Raw genomic sequence first — 22,853 nt, forward strand, 5'->3', positions numbered from 1 at the left:
CGGCATAATAGTCAAGGAAGTTTGCTGCCGTAATATGGACGCAGCAGGCGCAGTAATATCACATGCAATTCTGACATTATATCTCGCGATTTCGAGAAATGAAGTTGGAATTGTAGTTAAACTCACAATTCTGACTTTTCTTTTGCAATTGCGAGTTTATGTCTTGCAATTCTGACTTTATTTTCTCAGAATTGTGAGATATAAACTCGCATATGCAAGTTGTAGAGTCACAACTGTGAGATTTAAACTCGCGATTCTGACTTTTTTCTTGTAGTTGTGACTTTTTATCTTGCAATTCTGACTGAGATAAACTCGCAAATTGCAAATTGTAAAGTAAGAATTGCGAGAAATAAACTTACAATTGCGGGAAATAAAATCAGAATTGTGAGATAAAAACTGTCAATTCTGACAGAATTGTGAGATAAAAACTCGCAATTATAACTTTTTTCTTGTAGTTGTAACTTTTTATCTTACAATTCTGACTGAGATAAACTCGCAATTAAATTGTAAAGTAAGAATTGCGAGAAATAAACTTACAATTGCGGGAAATAAAATCAGAATTGTGAGATAAAAACTGTCAATTCTGACATTTTTCTCAGAATTGCATGATATAAACTCATGATTGCGGGAAATAGAGAATTGTGGGGAAAAAAAAACTCGCAATTCTAACTTTTTTCTCGGAATTGCAAGTTTGTATTTCCCAATTCTGACTTTCTTTTTTAGAATTGTGAGATATAAACATGGAAATGGGAGTTGTAAAGTCTGAATTGCAAGACAAAAACTCGCAATTTAGACTTTTTTCTTGCAAACGCGAGTTTGTATCTCACAATTCTGACAATTCTTTTGCAATTGCGAGTTTATATCTTGCAATATATATATATTTTTTTCAGAATTGTGAGATAAACCCGCAATTACAAATTGTAAAGTAAGAACTGCGAGATATAAACGTGCATTTGTGAGAAATAAAGTCAGAATTGCTAAAGAAAAAAGATAGAAAAAAGATAAAAACTCGCAATTCTGCCTTTTTTTTACAAATGCAAGTGTGTATCTGACAATTCTGACTTTTTTTTGCAATTGAGAGTTTATATCTCACAATTCTTACTTTTTTCTCACAATTGCATGATATAAACCCCCAATTGTGAGAAATAAAGAAATGTGCAATAAAAACTCACAATTATAACTTTTTTCTTGCAAATATGAGTTTGTATGTCACAGTTCTGACTTTTTTTCTTGAAATTGCAAGTTTATATTTCGCAGTTCTAACTTTTTTCTAAGAACTGTGAGAAATAAACTCGCAAATGCTAGTTGTAAAGTCAAAATTGCAAGTTTATATCTCGCAATTCTGACTTTACAACTATCATTTGCATGTTTATATCTCACAATTTTTTCCTCAGAATTGCGTTATATAAACTTGTGAAAATTGGGGCAGTTGTGGCCTAATGGTTGGAGAGCCAGACTTTGAACCGGAAGGTTGCAGGTTTGAGTCTCAGGTCCAACAGGGATTGTAGGTGAGGAGAGTGAATAACCAGTGCTCTCTCTACCCTCAAAACCACAACTAAGGTGAGACACTTGAGCACAAATTCTGACAATGAGTCACCATACTTGGCCACACGTCACATCCTTTCCTTTCCCTTCCCTTTCAAATAAAGAAATGTGAAAAAAAAACCTCACAATTCTAACTTTTTTTCTGGAAAATGCAAGTCTCGCAATTCACAATTCTGACTTTTTTCTTAGAACTGTGAGATTTAAACTCACAATTGCGAGAAAAAAAAATGTTATTGTATCTGAAATTTTATTTCCTAATTCTGACCTTATTATCTGCAAATGTGGGGGCTTGTATTTCACAGTTCTGACTTTATTACTCACAAATTCTGAGAAAAAAGTCGTAATTATCTCTATTTCTTTTATTCAGTGGTGGAAACAGGCTGAAACATCTTTCAAAAACATTAAAATATCTCACAGATCTCAAAACTGTGAACAGAAATTGTACATGAATGGCTTGGATTGAGAAACACATTTACTTAGAAAACCCCCATTGCGCTAATCTTGTAGTCTTATGTTTTTGTTTTGAGTTGGTGCTCAGTTTCACCATCACGTTTCAAAAGACAGCAGGCTGCATTCTGGGGCCGGCTGCCCGCCGGGCTCAGGACCTCTATCAATTACTGCTCTATCTCAATGCAGCCATGGGGGTTTCTGGAGTCCCAGTGATTTCTGGTGTTTTCCAGTGAATTCTCTTCCCTTGTCAGGGATTTTTTTTTTTCTTCCCCCTACTCCAGGGTATGCAAGGCAGAGTGTTTATGTTTGCGTGTGTATAAAAAAGAGCTACCTGACTCAAACTAGCTGTAAGATCAGAGCAGAAGCAACCAACCCTAAAGCCAGAAGAAGTCTAGATGCTCTCCCTCACATACTGCTCATGGTCTACAGCAGATCACAGCTTTGCTGTGCAAAGGAAAACAGAGAAAGCAACAACCACACACATGTTTTCCCTGTATTAGTAACTGGCAGCAAAGAAATACTGAAACTTACAGTTGCAAGAAAAAAGCTCAGAATTGTAAGATAAAAACACAGTTCTTCCTTTTTTTCTCTCGCAAATCCGAGTTTGTAAATAAACTTGCAAAAATGACTTGCAATTGCGAGTTTATATTTCGCAATTCAGACTTTTTTTTTTTTTTTCAAAATTGTGAGATATAAACTTGCAATTGCGAATTGCAGAGTCAGAATTAAAGATATAAATGAGCAATTCTTACTTTTTTTCTCAGGATTGCGTAATATAAACTAACAATTCTTGTGAATGTGAGTTGCAATTCTTTTACTTACATTTGTGACTTTTTTCTTTTTTTCAATTGCGAGATATAACTTCACGATTCTGACTTTTTTTGTGCGAGTTTTTGAGATTTTGTGATAATTGCGAGAAATTAAGTCAGAATTCCAAGATCATAACTCATAATTCTGACTTTTTTCTCGTAAATGCAAGTTTGTATCTCGCAATTGAGTGAGTTTATATTATGCAATTCTTGCTTTTTTCTCGAAAATAATGTGATATAAACTCACAATTGTGAGAAATAAAGTCAGAATTGCGAGATAATAAGTTGTAATTCTAACACTTTTCTTACAAATGCGAGTCAGTATGTAACAATTTTGTTTTTTTGTTTTTTTTCAGAATTGTGTGATATAAACTCACAATTGTGAGAAATAAAGGCAGAATTGCAATTTAAAAACACAGTTTGTATGTCACAATTCTGACTTTTTTGTTACAATTGCAAGTTTATATCTCGCAATTCTGACTCTTTTTTTTTCTCACAATTGCAAGATATAACTTCATGATTCAGTCGTTTTTTCTCACAGTTGTAAGACATAAGCTCACAGTTGCAAATTATAAAGTCAGAATTCTAAGATATAATCTCACGACACCGGCAGCAAATAAATATTGAAATACTTTTTACTGAAATTCTGATTTTTTAGTGCTGCAAAATTCTGAATGTAATAATTGGCTCCAAATTTAATTCCTGAAATTGGCCATGTTTTACAGGAAGTTTACAGGAAGAACCTGAATTTGAATTGCAATTAAAAGAAATGGAATTTAATTAATTACAGTAAAGAGAAATGGAATAGGTAATGCTATTCTAGAAAATGAAGTTTTCTTCCAACCTGGTTCATTAAAATTTAATTTAACCTAATTTAATTTAATGTTTAATTTCATTTAACTCCATTTAAATTGTAACTTTTTTGCACTTTGGACATTAATTTACTTTACAATTACATTTTAGGGGCCTGAAAACCTAAACCTAAGTCTCTGTGTAAACTATAAAAATATGAAAACTTTGCAGTTTTTAGTAGAATGTTGTTGTGTAAATGTACGCTTAGTGTTCCTAATTCATTCACAGGTGAAAAGACTCTAAACTGAACTAATTTGCTATATAAAAACAACATATCCTGGTATTTTCAGCTGGGTAATGTTGTCGTGATGTTCAGACATGCTTTTAGAAATTGAATAACCTGATTCTAAATATACCATATAGATCTGCTTTCCTAGCAAAAACAAAGCAAGCATTATCTAACTCTTATGGCCTCTTTTATGATAAATGCATAGATTTTAAATTAAATCTCAGGCTATTTGTGTCCCATGGAGCTTTATTAAGTACACGGCAGGACTAGAAATTAACCAGTGTCAATGAAAGTGATAAAAATGCCCCAGATATGTAATGTTTAGGGGCAAAAGTCACTCCCCACAGAGACCTCCTCTGTTCTGTTCAGACTCATTATTTGTTTAGTATTGATTTAGTGCCTTGGCAGTCACCATAGTGACTTATAGCTGTCAGATATTTATACTCGTTGTCTCAGAGGGGGGTATTGTTGATAGTGTAGCTGATATGAAATAGTTTAAGTATTTTTATATTACATTTTTATAATGTAATTGAATAATATAATTGAACTCAATTCAATCGAAGCATTTGGTGTAAAGTTATGCTAAATAATGAAGGTGAAAAACCTTATAAAGTTAAAATTAAACCTACTTTTGCATTACAAAACTTAAAGCAGATGCTATGTGAATTTACTTGTACATTGAGGGCTTGTTACCAATTTGGAGTCACCTAACACTCGCCAATGTGCCCTCTATATCCTCTTTTTGACATTTACTCTCTCTGCCGGGTTGTTGCCTTCAGGCTGTCACTGCTCTCTCGACATTGTCTGAATATTTAGGGAATTTCGTAGCATGGATTAGCTCCTAACCAAGCAGCAAAGTAACACTGTATCACCTCTCGCTCCCGCACTCCTGTTTGCTGTTTGTTTCCCTCCTCTCCTTGTTCTCTCGTCCCTGAACCCACTCGCTGCAAGAACATTAATCTTCAAACAGAAATTGTATAGAGGTGCTGAGAGCCAGAGAGCCGGCCGTCCTCTGATAGCTTGGCCCAGGAGTGCAGAGGTCTCTGTTTTTATAATATGGCCCATAAGTTCAGGTGATTGATGCACCGTTGCGTTGTGGTGAGCGTGAAGCGGGAGCACTACGATCATGACTTTATCCTGTGTTCATAAGGGAGTCGCTTAAATATCTGAGAGCTGTAGTCTGTCATAGTCATTGTAGTTTTAGGCTGAAGGTTTTCAAACTTGGCGTCACAAACCTATATGCAGTTGATGGAATTGCAGATGAAGATGTGGGGCATTTATATGAACTGCAAGTCATTAAGGTATATGCTGTACTTTTTCTACTTGGGGAACTTTACTGAAGAAACACCAATATGTACATAAAATACTGATTAAAGGTTTGGGGTCAGTTTAATTTTATTTTTAGTAGTTTAATTGCAGCCAAATAAATTATTACTTTTATTTACCAAAGATGCATAAAATGAATCAAATGTGAGCATAAAGACTTGTACATTGTTATTAAAAAAGAAAAAAGAAAAAAATGTCTATTCAAAATTTCTATGTATCGGTGGGTCCAAAGCAAAAAAATAAAAATAAAAATAAAAATAAAAATAAAAATAAAAATAAAAATAAAAATAAAAATAAAAAATAAAAATAAAAAATAAAATAAAATAAAATAAATAAATAAATAAAATTAAATTAAAACTTTTCATGAAAAATCAGCACAACCATGTTTATTTAATTCAATTCAATTTCATTGAATTGTGTTTATTTTATTATTTTTTTTATTTTTTTATTTATTTTGTAGTTTTATTGCAAGCAAAGAAATTATTGCATTTATTTACCAAAGATACACAAAAATAATCAAACATGAGAGTAAAGACTTGTACATTGTTATGAAAAAAATTTATGTATTGGTGAGTCCTAAGCAAAAATCTAATCAAATCAAATCAAATCAAGTAATGAAATATCAATTTTATTTTTTATTTTATTTTATTGCAACCAAAGAAAGTAATACTTTTATTTAGCAAAGGTACATTTAATTAATCAAAAGTGACAGTAAAGACATGAACATTGTTAAAGATAAAAATATATAATATAATATAATATAATATAATATAATATAATATAATATAATATTAAAATATAACAAAGGTTCCACAAAAAAATAAATTAGACAGCACATCCATGTTGTGTCAATTGCAATAATAAAATACCAAAAAGATCAGGCACACGTTTTACTTTTAACCTTTTCTAAATAAAGGGAGAATAACAGTGTGCAGATCTTTTTGTATTATTTTATGTATTGCTTTAAGCTTGCACCTGACCAAGACATTTTTTGTTTAATAATAATAATAATAATCAGCATATTAGAAGGATTTCTAGGGGTGTCTAAGACTAATGGCCACTAAAAAAAATAATCTTTCCCATTATTAATTGTAATAATATTTATATATTAATATATATATATATATATATATATATTTTTTTTTTTTTTTTTTTTTTACAATCTTAATTAGTATACACCAACACATTCACAAAAGTTACTTAAATGCGCCCTTTAGGGGTTAATCAAATTTGAATTGAAGACTGAATGGACTGAAATGGCAGTGTGAAATAATGTTCCTCATGACCTTCTTGCAGGAACCTTGTGCCTTGCTAAATTATTGGGCGGCAGGATTTAGTTGGAGGTGTTGATAGGATGTGTGGTGGAAGTGAGCTGGTGATGAAATACAGTATCAAGCTTGTGCTGTCAGATCTTGTTTTTATTCTCTCTCTCCATCCTTCCATCCTTCTCCGCTAACCTGAGGCACCCCGCTGTTTGCCACGAGGTCCCTGCACAGATGATTGAAAACGAGGAACAGGAAAATAATCTGTGCATGGGCTGTTCTCACGCTCCGACTCCAGCTGTGAGCTCGTCTCTGCTCTGAACACCTCCTCCAGAGGCCAAACAACTGAGAGGACATTGAGGGAACACAGCATCTGCTTTTTGTCTTATTGACTTTTCATTTTTAGAAGTGTAGACTGCATAATGAATGGCTTCTCTGCTTTGAGAGAGTGGGAGATGATTTCATTAGCACTGGGTGACAGAGAGGACATAAGTGAGAGATGCTCTGGGGGGCGGACAAGGACAACAGGAAGACGTGTGTGTGATGGGAACTCAGGTGCGACACGGGGACGCTGCCTGTATACGTTCCCACTGTCCTTTCCAAAATGATATCAATTAGCATTTCCATTCGTTTTAAAGGCAATTAGTTGTCATGAAATATTCTGCCTGCCTGTTAAATTGAGTTTCTATTGGCTGAAATAACTTAATGAGATAATAAGTACTCATAAGTATTCAGACTCTGTTTGGCTTGATTAGAAATCCTAAAAAATAGCTTTGATGTTTGTCATCTGAACTGTTATTATGACCATCAATGTCTTGTCAATTATGCTACATATATTACTGCTATGAATTATAGTTTTCTTAGCAATGCAGGTTAATTTAAAAACCTATTCAAAAAACATTGTATATGCTAAATTTACAAGACAGACCGACAGATAGACAGACAGACTGACAGGCGGGCAGAAAGATAGACAGACCGACAGATAAACAGACAGACAGACTAACAGACAGACAGACAGACAGACTGGCAGACAGACAGACCGACTGACCGACAGACCAATAGACAGACAGACAGACAGGCAGACAGACAGACTGACTGACCGACAGACAGACAGACAGACCGACCGACAGATAGACAGACAGACAGACAGACTGACAGGTGGGCAGGAAGATAGACAGACCGACAGATAAACAGACAGACCGACTAACAGACAGACAGACAGACAGACAGACTGGCAGACAGACAGACCGACCAATAGACAGACAAACTGGCAGACAGACAGACCGACTGGCCAACGGACAGACAGACAGACCAATAGACAGACAAACTGGCAGACAGACAGACCGACCAATAGACAGACAAACTGGCAGACAGACAGACCGACGGACGGACAGACAGACAGACAGACAGACAGACCAATAGACAGACAAACTGGCAGACAGACAGACCGACTGACCAACAGACAGACAAACTGGCAGACAGACAGAAAGACCGACTGACCGACAGATAGACAGACAGACTGACAGGCGGTCAGAAAGATAGACAGACAGACAGACAGACAGACAGACAGACCGACTGACTAACAGACAGGCAAATAGACAGACAAACTGGCAGACAGATGGATAAACAGACAGATCGACAGACAGACTGGCAAACAGATAAACAGACTGACCGACAAACAGGTAGACAGACAGACTGACAGGCGGGCAGAAAGAGAGACAGACTGACAGATAAACAGACTGACCGACAGACAGACAGACAGACAGACAGACAGACAGACAGACAGACAGACAGACAGACAGACAGACAGACAGACAGACAGACCAATAGACAGACAAACTGGCAGACAGACAGACCGACTGACAGATGGATAAACAGACAGATCGACAGACAGACTGGCAAACAGATAAACAGACAGACCGACTGACCGACCATCAAGCGGACAGACAGATAGACAGACGGACAGACAGACAGACTGACAGATCAACAGACAGACCAACAGATAGACAGGAAGACTGGCAAACAAATAAACAGACTGACCGATCGTCAGGCAGGCACACAGATTGACAGACAGACAGACCGTTTATAACCGACAGACATTTCACAGTTTATAACCAATATTCCAAATAATAATGTTTATAGGAAATTTTGTCTACTCAGTTTACCAGTTTAGCACACCACTAACTAGTAAGATTGCTGTCCTATATGCAAGTGTTCAATTATACAGTTTTATAAATATTCTGTGTTTTTGATTAGGCATTACAAATTTATGTGTTCTACACATATTGAACTCAATGGACTATATGAAATGTTCATGACAGCAGCATCTACCAACAGAGACTAACAAGATCAAGCTAACCAACCAAACATGATCCGCTGGTTGAATTTGCTAATTTGCTGTTTATTACTTCAAATCGACATGACATTAAAAGGGACACAGACAGTGATTTGTTTGGTACATTTTGGCTCTTCGAGGACAAAAAGTTTAGATGAAGTTTCATGAGAATAAGTTATGTATGTATATATGTATGTATGCATGCATGTATGTTTGTATGTATGTACAGTATGTATTTGAATTTCAGTCAGTCAAGGAGAGCTCCACATAATATTATTTCCACTGCATTGCATAAGGGAACCAATTTAAATATAGATATACCTGGAAAATTCAAAATCAGCCGCCTCAGTGTGCTCAAGTCACCAATTATAAGTTTCACGGCACCAAAAATCCAGTGATTTGAGTGATTAGTTCCAAGTAATTAATCATGATAAGAATACATTGGCAAAGTGTGCATGCATGTGGAGGAACGTTTAGAAATTTAATGTGCTGTTTTATGTTGTGTAATTTAGCCAGAATAAATTGCTAGTTTTAAATGAATGTCATCATTTGCAATGCCACATTGCCGCTTAGAGGTAGTGAGCTTAAGCTCTCCAAGGAGAGAGAGCAAGAGGAGAGAGAGTACCTAAAGGACATATGGAGATTAATGCGCACAAATACAAGCATCAGTCTTCAGGGCTTTGTTTGCTGATTATGACAACAGCTCTGATTATTTGTCTCTTTACACTGTCCACAAACCACACCCAGACACATGCACACACACCCATTGATTAATGCAGGTCATCAAAATTCACCCATTTCGCCTTTTTATTGATGAGGGTTATCTGGTTCAGATAAATAATTTATCTTTGCAACTTTTTTATTGCCCATTATTTTGTGCACAGGTTCTCTAAATGCTTCTTTTTGTAATACAAGTTCATTTAAATGATTTTATGTAATTTTTGACTAAACATTTCTTTCTTGATTAATTGATTAAAACAATGGATATGTATACATTTTATTTTAAGTATCACTGATATATATTATTTTTAGATTTTCTTTTAGATATATATTTTTTTAAAATTTTAGTTACATTTTTAATCATTTTTATTTACAACAAACAGATAAACTGACAGACCACTGACCGACTATTAGGCGGATAGACAGACAGACTGACAGACAAACAAATAGACAGACAGACAGGCAGACCAACAGAGAGACAGACTGACAGACAGACAGACCCACTGACTGACCATCAGGTGGACGGACAGACAGACAGACATATTGTATTATTTAATTTTTATTACATTTTTAGTTTTTTGTTAATGAGACAAAGAATAAAAGTTATACATTTATACATTTATATTATGTTAAAACATGATTTCAGTTTCTCTAGCCACACCCAGGCCTGATTACTGCCACACCTGTTCGCAATCAAGAAATCACTTAAATAGGACCTGCCTGACAAAGTGAAGTAGACCAAAAGATCCTCAACAGCTACACATCATGTTAAGATCCAAAGAAATCCAGGAACAAATGAGAAAGAAAGTAATTGAGATCTATCAGTCTGGAAAAGGTTATAAAGCCATTTCTAAAGCTTTGGGACTCCTGAAAACCACAGTGTGAGCCATTATTCACAAATGGTGAAAACATGGAGCAGTGGTGAACCTTCCCAGGAGTGGCCAGCCAACCAAAATTACCCCAAGAGCGCAGCGACATCTCATCAAAGAGGTCACAAAAGACCCACAACAACATCTAAAGAAGTGCAGGCCTCTCTTGCCTCAGTTAAGGTCGGTGTTCATGACTCCACCATAAGAAAGAGACTGGGCAAAAATGGCCTGCATGGCAGAGTTCCAAGACAAAAACCACTGCTGAGCAAAAAGAACATGAAGGCTCGTCTCAGTTTTGCCAGAAAACATCTTGATGATCCCCAAGACTTTTGGGAAAATACTCTGTGGACTGACAAGACAAAAGTTGAGCTTTTTGGAAGGTGTGTGTCCCATTACATCTGGCATAAAAGTAACACAGCATTTCACAAAAAGAACATCATACCAACAGTAAAATATGGTGGTGGTAGTGTGATGGTCTGGGGCTGTTTTGCTGCTTCTGGACCTGGAAGACTTGCTGTGATAAATGGAACCATGAATTCTGCTGTCTACCAAAAAATCCTGAAGGACAATGTCCGGCCATCTGTTCGTGACCTCAAGCTGAAGCGAACTTGGGTTCTGCAGCAGGACAATGATCCAAAACACACCAGCAAATCCACCTCTGAATGGCTGAAGAAAAACAAAATCAAGACTTTGGAGTGGCTAGTCAAAGTCCTGACCTGAATTCTATTGAGATGCTGTGGCATGACTTTAAAAAGGTGGTTCATGCTCGAAAACCCTCCAATGTGGCTGAATTACAACAATTCTGCCAAGATGAGTGGGCCAAAATTTCTGCGCAGCTCTGTAACGGACTCATTGCAAGTTATCGCAAACGCTTGAATGCAGTTGTTGCTGCTAAGGGTGGCCCAACCAGTTATTAAGTTTAGGGGGCAAACCCTTTTTCACACAGGGCCATGTGGGTTTGGATTTTGTTTTCCCTTCATAATAAAAAACGTCATTCAAAAAATGCATGTTGTGTTTACTTGTGTTATCTTTGATTTATATTTAAATTTGTTTGATGATCTGAAACATTAAAGTGTGACAAACATGCAAAAAAAATAAAAAATCAGGAAGGGGGCCAACACTTTTTCACACCACTGTGTATATTTTTTTTATATTTTATATATATTTTTTCAGTCACCATTTTTATTATAAAATGCATTGTATATTATATTATATTATATTATATTATATTATATTATATTATATTATATTATATTATATTATATTATATTATATTATATTATATTATATTATATTATATTATATTATATTATATTATATTATATTATATTATATTATATTATATTATATTGACCACAGCACACCTTGGCATTCCAGACTCCAGTTTGAAAACCCCTTGTTGTAAGAAATGCTGTAGAATAACAAAACCTTTGTCACTCCAGCTTCATAATGCATTTCCATCTTATGCCACGAAAGGCCTTGACTGATCACACTCAATTCTTTCCTTAAGGTAATTTTTGAATTCACCTGACAAAATTTAATAAATGTCAGTTTTTTTACATATTTGTGAAATGCAACAAGCACCTCTTCATTTCAACACCATCTGGTTTTCCACAGCAAGGTCATTTATTCTTGCCATTTCACTCTGAGGGAAAACTTCCATTTCCTCAAACCTCAAAACAACAATTAATCATCAATCCTCAGGTTTGATGAGGGGTAAATCAGTATCAATTAATATTGAAGAGTGGGTCATTAATATCCGCTGCATATCATTTCTCATTTAAATCACCTGGATGAGTGGAGGGCTCTGTGAGATCCGTGAGATGGTGCAGTCTGGATGGCTTTGTGAAAGTGAGGATGTCCTTGTCCAAATAATGAGTGTTTACTCCTTACATGTACATTCACTGAGAACAATCACTAAAGCAATCAAGCACCTGAATCTTGAGCTCTTGAATTATGCTAACTTTAAATGTGATCCAAACAAATACGAGGTAATAACCAGTTGTGAACAACATGGCTTTAATTATGAATTACTGAGGTCTAATAAATATTTAGTAATTTAATTTTTATATTTTAATCTAAGAAACTAATTGCAGGATCTTAATGTTTGAGTAACTAGAGATGTTTAGCATAAAATAAAAGTTATTATTTTATTGTTTTCTATCTACAGGCATGTGCAATTATCCAGTGAATCATATTTTCATTTAGTTTAGAATCACTGTTTGCTGATTCAATTGAGCCACGTTAAATCAATATTTCTGTTTACATAATTTTTCAGGTTTTCTGCTGGATGCACAGACAGCTTGGTCTTTCGGATATGCCACAAACTCACAAATCAAAACTTTAATTATCAGAGCTGAAAGGAAAGATAAATAGAAGAAATCAAGCAAGGAAGAAGCAAATCTGTCCCTTCATAATCCTGTGTTGTGTTTCTGTCACGATGATCATGCTCTGTAGTGGATCTATGAGCAAATCTCTGGCCACCGCTGTTCATTGATATGGTCAAGAGAGGATTAATCAAATATGAGTACAAATTAACACTTTATTAGCATTCTCTCCTCTTGGTCTCATCAGCATAATCAAAATTAGACTTGCCTTATCCTCAAACACGTCTTTAATCACCATCCAACACAATTTTTACACTTTCTTTTCAATTTCCTTTTTTCCCTTCAAAAGCTGTCAAATGATGTGAGACTTTCACTGATATGCAACAGATCTTCCTAATTATAAGAGAATAAAATATAAGAGAACGAATAAGCAATTCATTAATGAACAGCATGTTTCTTTTTTTTATACTTTACACAATCCTACACTGAATCTCTGAAGTAAAAAAAAAAAATACTTCTTTATGTAACTTCAAAATCTGAAGATGTGTTCTACATTTGTTTCTTTAGGTCTGTGAAAAGATGTTTAAGCACAGCAGGAACAACACTTTCCTGCTGAGTTAAAGAACTGTAAAAGACATGTCGATCTGGGGCTCCTTCAGATCCCAAACTGAAATAAGTATGTCAACTCAGCTTTTTGAGACATGGGATAAAACTGAACTGGAGAGAACCACAGAACTGAAAATATAAAAGTTTGTAAAGATAAATTATTTTGGATGAATTATTATATATGTACAGAAGTGTTCAGTTACTTAACCAATGTGAATAAATAAACAGACATACATATGCTGAAGATGTACTCATCCTCAGGTCATTCAAGATGTTTCTTCATCAGAACAGATTTGTAGACATTTAGCATTACGTCACTTGTTTTCCAGTGGATATTCTGCAGTGAATGGGTGCCGTCAGAATGAGAGTCCGAACAGCTGATAAAAACATCACAATAATACACAATTAATCCACACCACTCCAGTCCATCAATTATGTCTTGTGAAGCGAAAAGCTGTGTTTAAAAAACAAAACAAAACTAATTTGACAAGATGTTTTTAACTTCTAACCACTGCATCCAGCTAAAATGTGAGTTCTCTATCTATAATATTTCTTAATTGAAAAAGTTGTTTTGTTTGATTCACCATTTATAAATGAAAACACTCTTTTTTTCATCTTTTTTCCCCTAAGAACTGGACTTTATAACTCACAACTGCAAGTTTATATCTCACATTCTGAGAAAAAAAAGTCAGAATTGTGAGATATAAACTTCTTATAAACTTAAAGTTTATATCTTACAATCTGAATTGCGAGTTTATATTTTTGCAATTCTGACTTTGTAACTCACAATTTCAGGTTTATATCATGCAATTTAAATGCATCAAGATGTTTTCAACTTCTAACCATTGCATCCAGCTAAAATGAAAGTTCTCAATCCATAATTTTTCATCACTGAAAAAGTTGTCTCTTCTGAATCACCATTTATAAGTGAAAACCCCACAGAATTGGACTTTACTGGACTCAAAATCGCAAGTTTATATCTCATATTAAGAGAAAAAAAAGTCAGAATTGTAAAATATAAAAATTTATATAAACTTTAAAATTTATATCATGCAATTCTGACTTTTTGCACAAAATTGCGAATTTAAATCTTGCAATCTGACTTTGTAACTTTATATAATTCATCAAGACATTTTTAACTTCTAAGCATCGCATCCAGCTATAATATCTATAATATTTCTTCATTGAAAAAGTCGTCTTGTCTGAATCACAGTTTATAAATTAAAACAGTCAAAAATTTGGATTATTGTGGATTATGAACTTTTTTCCAGAAGCAGCAGTTTAAAGTTGCACCTAATGACAGATTCTGATGGCACCCATTCACTGCAGAGGATCCATTAGTGAGAAAGTGATGATAGTGCTTAATTTCTTTAAAACTGTTCTGCATCTACATTGCAAGTTTAGATTTTTCTTAATCGAAGTTCACTTTTTTAATAATTTTGAGTTAAATATGAATTAAAATATATTTTTAGATCTTTAACCTCTTTCTTCCGACAGAAAATAGAGCAAATATTATTTTAAAACAGGGGCTATACATATTTATTTTTCAAGGTATTTTCAAGGTATGTGCACTTAAAGCAACACAAGAGTTTTTTTTTTTTTACCTTAAAATAATGTTTCCGAACTCGTGTCAGTGGTTCATCAACTCATAACAGGGTGAAACGGCACTTTCGTATTCGCGTTTCGACCCTCTATCGGCCATAACAGCACTATGTAAGTTTGGGTCGTCGGGTAGCAGTTTTGTAGTTCAAATGAGACTACAAATGTGACTTGCTTATGGCTAAAATAAATAGCAAACAATGTCATTATTATGTTTTAATTCATTTTCATACTTTCATAAAGTCATGCAACATACTCTACCTTGTCACTGGACATTGTTATTTCCAAAGCGGGTCCTGGATAGCCTCCAAACAAATAACGTGCATGTGACGCGACGGTAGGCTAAATTATTTACGACAGCGGTAATGGACAATTCCGCTTCCAACCTGTAGAGGCAAGGGCGTAGATTTGCTCTGGACATTGGTGGGGATCTATGACTCGACCACCCCCCCCCCCTTCACTTTTTCTGAGTCTTATGCTGCATTCCAGGCAGGTTTTTTAGCTCGTAAATCACGACTTCAAATCAGGACTCATGACTTTGTAGCGTTCCAGGCAAGTCACCCCAAACTGCCTGAGCGCATTTATTATTATTACATTAGTATTCATTTGTTTGCAACGTTATATTGTCCTAAAGGCTATTTTTTTTTTTTACTGTGTACCACTTGCATAAACACCGCACCCGTAGGTGCTGACATAGTGGTTTCGCGGGCTATGTCAAGTCAGAACTTGGAACTGGGAGTACATCGATCTAGTACGAGTTCACGAGTGGGAAGTCATGGGTTTGACTGCCGTTCCGTTGCACTTTCACAGGTAGAAGGTTGGAAAAACATGAGTAATGGGTTGCCTGGAACGCGGCATTAGTGTGCAAATCTCGAATCAAATCATTAATGTTTGCCAAGTCAGTGAATGCATTTTAAAAACTATTTGTGCGAAGTGGATTGTCTATTGGTGAACTGTCAATAATATTCTAGCCATGGCAATATTAGTATGTAGTATATCAGTTTCTTTCACAAGACTGATTTCTGACAAATAGTCGTCATTAGATTAGGAGAACTGACAGGGATCATATTTATACTTTTACATTTAGCTGTTTAATCTGCTGTTACTTTTAAGTCCTTATTCATAAGACTAGGCTGCCCTGCTATAATGAATGTGCGTCAAAGCGGTAAAAAAAAAAAAACACTAGCATTAACGTTAACTGTTGTCGTTACTTTGATGGACTTTGATGGGTTCACTAGCGAACTTGAAGTGACTTACACTTTTCTTTGAAAAAAAGCTCCTTATGTCCAGCTTCTTTTTTTGCTGCCGCCATCCTCATATGTATGTCACCCAACATAAAAAAATCCACTGCATTTGGCGCTGCTTGTATCTGACCGCAGCCATAGTCTCTCACGTGACAGCAGGGGAAGGCACAGCCAATCAAAATGTTCATATGTGTTTTGGGGGCGGGAGGACTCAAGGAGAGAACGTGATTTATCCCTTTCTGCGTGTCTAGGTTAATGTTGACAGTGCGATTTTTTTTTTTTTTTAAGTGGATTAAATTATTGGTGGGGACATTTCAATGGTCGGAGGATATTGGTGGGGACACATCCCCTCCGTCCACCCTAAATCTACGCCCCTGTGTAGAGGGAGCGAAGTTCTTTAGTGTTGCTTTAACAAATGTGACCTATTGAGGTGTTGCCTGAGGTCAGGTCACATTTTTGATACAATTAGGTAATATCAAATAGAGTGTTTTTATTTATTTATTTTTCTGATTAAATTTAAATTGAAAATGCTGCTTATCAACACCTAGCAGGTTGAACCTATGAGACTTGTTGGCCCATGCATCAAGAATCCATGTTAGTGTATCTTTTTAATGTACTATCCAAAAAAGTGGATAGTAAAAGAAAGCCATGTTGGAAAATTAAATCCCACAATTTGCATTGTAATAGGCTACTTTAATGTTCTGCTATCTTTGCCATAGGGCGTCTGAAGAAAGGGCAGGGTGTCTTATAGCACAAACACTAAAAAAATGAGAGGACAGGCAATGAATGCTTGAAGTGGGCTAGAAAGACAATAGATGGCGGCAGAGAAAGGAGCGAGCGGGCTTTAGGAAAAGAAGGGAAGTTTACTTTCTGTCACACACACATAATGTGTGCAAACAAACAAAGCCAAGTTTGCTCTCCAAGGTCACTGAAGACATGGAAGATATGATAGCTGTGATGAATAATATAGTCAGTGATGCCATTGCAGTGTTTGTTCAGGGCAGTGCATTAAAAGCTACTGAGATTCCAGGAACAGTGTAGTTTTTAGGCCAAGTCACGCTTGGTGAACAAAGTCAAGATCAGTTTCATTCACGTCTCTCATGTCAGCCCTCTGCATGAGACAAACAAAAATTCAGCTCCTTCTTTAATTTATAACCCTGCAGTAGGGTGTAAATAAGAAAGGCTTTTCATATTAAACTGTAATGTAGACGTACTTTTGTGGAAGCCTGTTTCCACCACTGCGTTTAAAAAAAAATGTTTAAATCTTACAATTCTGACCTTTTTTCTCAGAATTGCAGTTGTGGGTTATAAAGTCAGAATCGCTATATATTTTGCGAGTTCAAATTCTGACTTTAGAACTCGGAATTGCCAGTTTATATCATATAATTCTGAGGGAAAAAAGAATTAAGAGTTTATATCTCGCAATTCTGAAAAATTCAGAATAGCTGGTTTATATCATGCGACACATAAACTTTACTTAAACTTTAAGTTTATATCATGCAATTCTGACTTATAACTCACAACTGAGAGTTTATATCATACAATTATGTCCTTTTCTTGCAATTGTGAGTTTATTTCACGCAATTCTGAGGAAAAAGGTCAGAATTGCAAGTTTATGCATGCAGTTCTGACTTTTTCTCACAGCTGCCAGTTTATGTCACGAAATTCTGAGGAAAAAAGTCAGAATTGTGAGTTCATATCATGCAATTTTGACTTTTTCTCACAATTGCAAGTTTATATTTCACAATTATGACTTTATAACTCACAATTGTGAGTTTATATTGCAATTCTGTGGGGAAAAGTCAGAATTATGAGTTTATATCTCTCAAACCTGACTTTTTCTCACGATTGCGAGTTCATATCTTGCAATTCTGACTTTATAACTCACAATCATGAGTTTATATCATGCAATTCTGACCTTTTCTCACAATTGCAAGTTTATGTCATGCGATTCTGGCTTTTTCTCACAATTGTGAGTTTAAATCACGCAATTCTGACTTATTCTCACAATTGCCAGTTTATATGACGTAATTCTAAGGAAAAAAGTCAGAATTGTGAGTTTATATCATGCAATTCTGACTTTTTCTCACAACTGCCAGTTTATATCATGCAATTCTGAGGAAAAAAGTCAGAATTGCGAGTTTATATCTCACAATTCTGACTTTTTCTTACAATTGCCAGTTTATGTCTCGCAATTCTGACTTTATAACTTGCAACTGTGAGTTTATATCATGCACTTCTGACTTTTTCTCACAGTTGCAAGTTTATATCTTGCAATTCTGACTTTATAACTCACAATGGTGTTTATATTGCAATTCTGTGGGAAAAAGTCAGAATAATGAGTTTATATCTCTCAAACCTGACTTTTTCTCACGATTTAGAGTTCATATCTCGCAATTCTATCTTTATAACTCACAATCGTGAGTTTATATCGTTCAATTCTGACTTTTTCTCACAATTGCGAGTTTAAATCTCACAATGCTGACTTTATAACTCGCAATTTAAATTTTTTTTTCTCACAACTTAAACTGAGTTTATATTTTTGGTATTTATATATTTATGGCATGTTTGATTTTATTTGCAATAAATGTTCAAGCGTTTTTTTCCCCCCAAGATTTAAGGTTATTATTCAGATTTTTTATTTTTTTTTTTTTCTGATTAACGTTATATTTGAAACCCTTTTCACGTGTCATTAAATAAGATAAATAACACCCTGGAAACAATAAGCAGCTACTCTAATATTAACTAACCTAGTGAGCTTCCATTTTGTCAACATTGTCAGCTGTCTTCTTAGGCAGTGAAATAACTGAAAATGAAATTAATTTAAATGAAGCTATCTGTATGCATACAGCACTGAATAAAGTATAAAAATATATTATATGTTGTATTACTATTATAATCATGTACCATTATTTTTCATTTAACATTCCATGTCTATCACAAGAAGATCATTCCTGATTAGATGAGGTTTATGTGGCCTGCAAAGGTTAAAATATGTAAGATCTTGTTTCTCAAGACCTTATTCTTTATCTCTTTCTGTAGGCGCAGAGATGGTAGAAGCCCAGTGTCAGCGGTTCGAGGTGAGAAGTAGTGATGGCGAGAGAGTTCTCTTCTCTGCTGATGAAGATGAGATCAGTATTGGCACAGATAAACTGAGGGTTACAGGTATGCGCAAACACACATATTCCTCCATGTACCTTCCTTAGGGATGATAGCTTCATACAGTCTCTTAAGTGTTGTAGTTTATTTTTTAAATCTAGCCCATGAATCAGTTTTCACAATCTTTTTGCATTTGCTTTAGACTAATGTTATATCATACAGTAGTTCTCCTAGGGATTGTTAGTAGCCTTATATATCTTTTTTTTCCCCTCACATGATTTATTACAAAACTAAAATACACATGTAATCGCACATCTGTAGAAAGGAACAAAGCTTGCATGCTCGTATCTGTCAGCAAAATTTGGCTACGCATATTTCCACCAGATGCCTGACATGTAAAACAAGCTCAATCCCATTATAATCAACTGAGCTGTCTGCAGCATTACGCCAATGTGCTTTCAGTTGATGGACACTCTTTTCTATTTTTGACACATTGCAGCTAGTCCAGCTCTTTATTTTACCCGTCCATCTGCCATCAAATGACTTCACATAAAACAGCGCTTGTGTGAATCGATTTCTATGCATTTAATTCTTTTAATTTAAGTAAGTCTGACTGTTACATCAGAGCCAGGTCGTTTTTGGACTCTTAATGGGACCTGCCTGATGTGCAAGGAGAAAATTGCAGTTGTCAAGGAATACAGTCAGGCGTCATTAGACCACTAAACCTGCAAAGCACTAGGTGAGAGAGAGAGAGAGAGAGAGAAAGAAAGAGATGAGTCACTCCAAATGTGTGATATTGCTTTTATACAACAGTTCAATAAAAAAGTTAACAGTACATGAGTTTACATGCAACAAAATAATTGGATAGATGGCTCAGTTGGATGGAAAAGCCGTCTTGTAAACACTTCGATTGATCTGATCATGCTTGACCTGAATTAAATTTCCATTTGATTGTAAACCTGAAATAATATGATCAATAGAAAAGTGTAAGTAATCTTACTGTATATTTAGCTATTTTTTTAAAGGTGCCATAGAATGCATTAATACTATATTTTAAATTGTTCTCTGATATCAAACATAGAAGCTGGTTTAGGTAAGGGCAAAAATTCTCCAGAAACGGTTTTACAAGTCTATTTACAACCCTAGAATTTGTCCCTAGAATGAAATGGTCTGTTATTGCCTTATTTGGAATGTTCATGAATAATAATGATGAGCTCTGCTCTGATTGGCTGTTTCACAGAGCGGCTCATTTCAGTAGTTCACAAGGAAACACATGGAGGAAAATATATATTTAATCACGGAGCTCGAGCCGCTATTAATATGCGGGGCATTGAAACTGCCATTTTGAATGCACAATCACTTTTTACTTTCATTTTTGAGATTTGCGATTGTCCGTGCTCTGTGTAACGTTATACTACAGTGGCAGTACTTACCACACATTTCACAAGTTTTGATGCTTGTCAGCGGTGCTGAGGATCCGCAAATGTAACTGGCAGCCCTTTAGAGCAGCCTCCAAAGCACACAAAAAGCTGTTCTGATTGTCTAAAAGACGCAGAACGCTCAAAGTAGACTCGCAGTGTCCTGACAAGACACAGCAAGTTAGGACCCTATTCGCCATCCGACACAGGGAGGGCCAGAAGGGAAATAACCTGGGCTCTAAATGGTGTTGAAAGCACCTTCGGTGCATAGCTGCTGTGCAGCTGGAGAATGACTTTATAGTCATTAGGCCCAAACTCAAGACAAGAAGCACTGATAGACAGGGCTTGCAAGTCACCCACTCGCTTGACCGCTAGGGCCGAAAGCAGAGCTGTTTTTAGTGTCAGGGCCCTCAAGCCGATCGTCATTAGCAGCTCTCAGGACTACAGATAAGTCCTATGTAGGCACGGTCTTAGGGCAAGGAGGGTTCAACCGGTGCGTGCCCCTAAGGAACTTAATGACTACGTCGTTTCTGCCAATCGTTCGGCCAGCCTCAGGGGAATGATTCACATTGATACAATATTTTAAATTGTTCTCTGATATCTACATAGAAGGTATATGGCTTAGGTAAGGGCAAAAATTCTCCAGAAACGGTTTTACAAGTCCATTTACAACCCTAGGATTTATCCCTAAAATTATATGGTCTGTTATTACCTTATTTGGAAGGTTCATGAATAATAATGATGAGCTCTGTTCTGATACAGAGCAGCTCATTTCAGTAGTTCACAAGGAAACACATGGAGGAAAATATATATTTAATCACAGAGCTCGAGCCGCTGTTATTATGCAGTGCATTGAACATGCCATTTTGAATGCACGATCACTTTTTACTTTCACTTTTGAGATTTGCGATCGCGCATGCTCTGTGTAACGTTATACTACAGTGGCAGTACTTACCACACATTTGACAAGTTTTGATGCTTGTCAGCGGTGCTGAGGATCTGCAAATGTAACTGGCAGCCCTTTAGAGCGGCCTCCAAAGCACACAAAAAGTTGTTCTGATTGTCTAAAAGACGCAGAACGTTCAAAGTAGACTTGCAGTGTTACCTTATTTGGAGGTAACAGCCAATCTGCTCTGATTGGCTGTTTCACAGAGCAGCTCATTTCAGTAGTTCACAAGGAAACACCTGGAGGAAAATATATATTTAATCACAGAGCTCAAGCCGCTATTATTGAACATGCCATTTTGGATGCACGATCACTTTTTACTTTCACTTTTGAGATTTGCAATCGTGCATGCTCTGTGTAACATTATACTACAGCAGCAGTACTTACCACACATTTGACAAGTCACATTTGACAAGAGGATCTGCAAATCATTCTCCATCATCCGCACAGTCATTTCTCCTTACTCTGTTTATGTGGTAAGTGAAATCATACAGCAATGTAACAGGCTACCGCTAGCAATAAGCTAACCATGTCCCTTTAGTGGCTCGCGTTATTTTATTAGAACGCGTTATTAGTTTTCCGTGCTTTTTTTGGGTATAGACACCAACCCATCCCTGCACTTAACATCTTCTGCACATCCTGCAACACAACATTTATTTTCGTGATCTGCCATTTTCGATCAATGATCCGACTATAACGTCATAGTCGGTGTTATGTTAGAATTGGCCTCTTTTTCAGTGGTCTTTTGCTAACACCAGATTTATATAAGAAGGAGAAAACAATGGTGTTTGAGACTCACAGTATGTCTTGTCCATGTACAGAAATGTTATTATTCAACTATGCCAAGGTAAATAAAGTTTTCCATTCTATGGCACCTTTAATAGTTTTTTTTAGTTAATAGTTTTTTACACTTACAGCTTTTTATACACCATCCATTTTTTGAGCCAGCTTTTCAAGATTCAAATATTTGCATGCACCTAGTAACCTGCCCTCATATTGAAATGCAAATATATTGTTTCAAATAGATTTCACTCATGCTCATGCAGGCCTCTTTCTCTCACTCTTGCTTTTTTCTGACTCTGTCTGAAACAGTGCATGCTGGGAGGTCAAGTGGAATAGCTAGAGGTCAGGGACAAAGAGGGCACATGCTCAGTAATTGGGCAAATCTGCCCACTACCTCTTTTCACAAAAAGACATGGGTAGAGAGAGGGATCAAG

General features: G+C 35.8%; 1 protein-coding gene across 1 annotated transcript in view; it reads left to right on the forward strand.

The window, feature by feature from the left end:
* LOC141337109 (zeta-sarcoglycan) overlaps positions 1-22,853 on the forward strand; it is a 335,786-nt gene that overhangs the window by 271,681 nt on the left and 41,252 nt on the right. The window contains exon 5 of the mRNA XM_073842867.1: positions 19,216-19,338. Within this exon, the coding sequence (XP_073698968.1) occupies positions 19,216-19,338 (123 nt within the window). The remainder of the gene's footprint in view (positions 1-19,215; positions 19,339-22,853) is intronic.

This window comes from Garra rufa, chromosome 6, assembly GCF_049309525.1.
Source record: "Garra rufa chromosome 6, GarRuf1.0, whole genome shotgun sequence".
NCBI classification, from domain to species: Eukaryota; Metazoa; Chordata; class Actinopteri; order Cypriniformes; family Cyprinidae; genus Garra; species Garra rufa.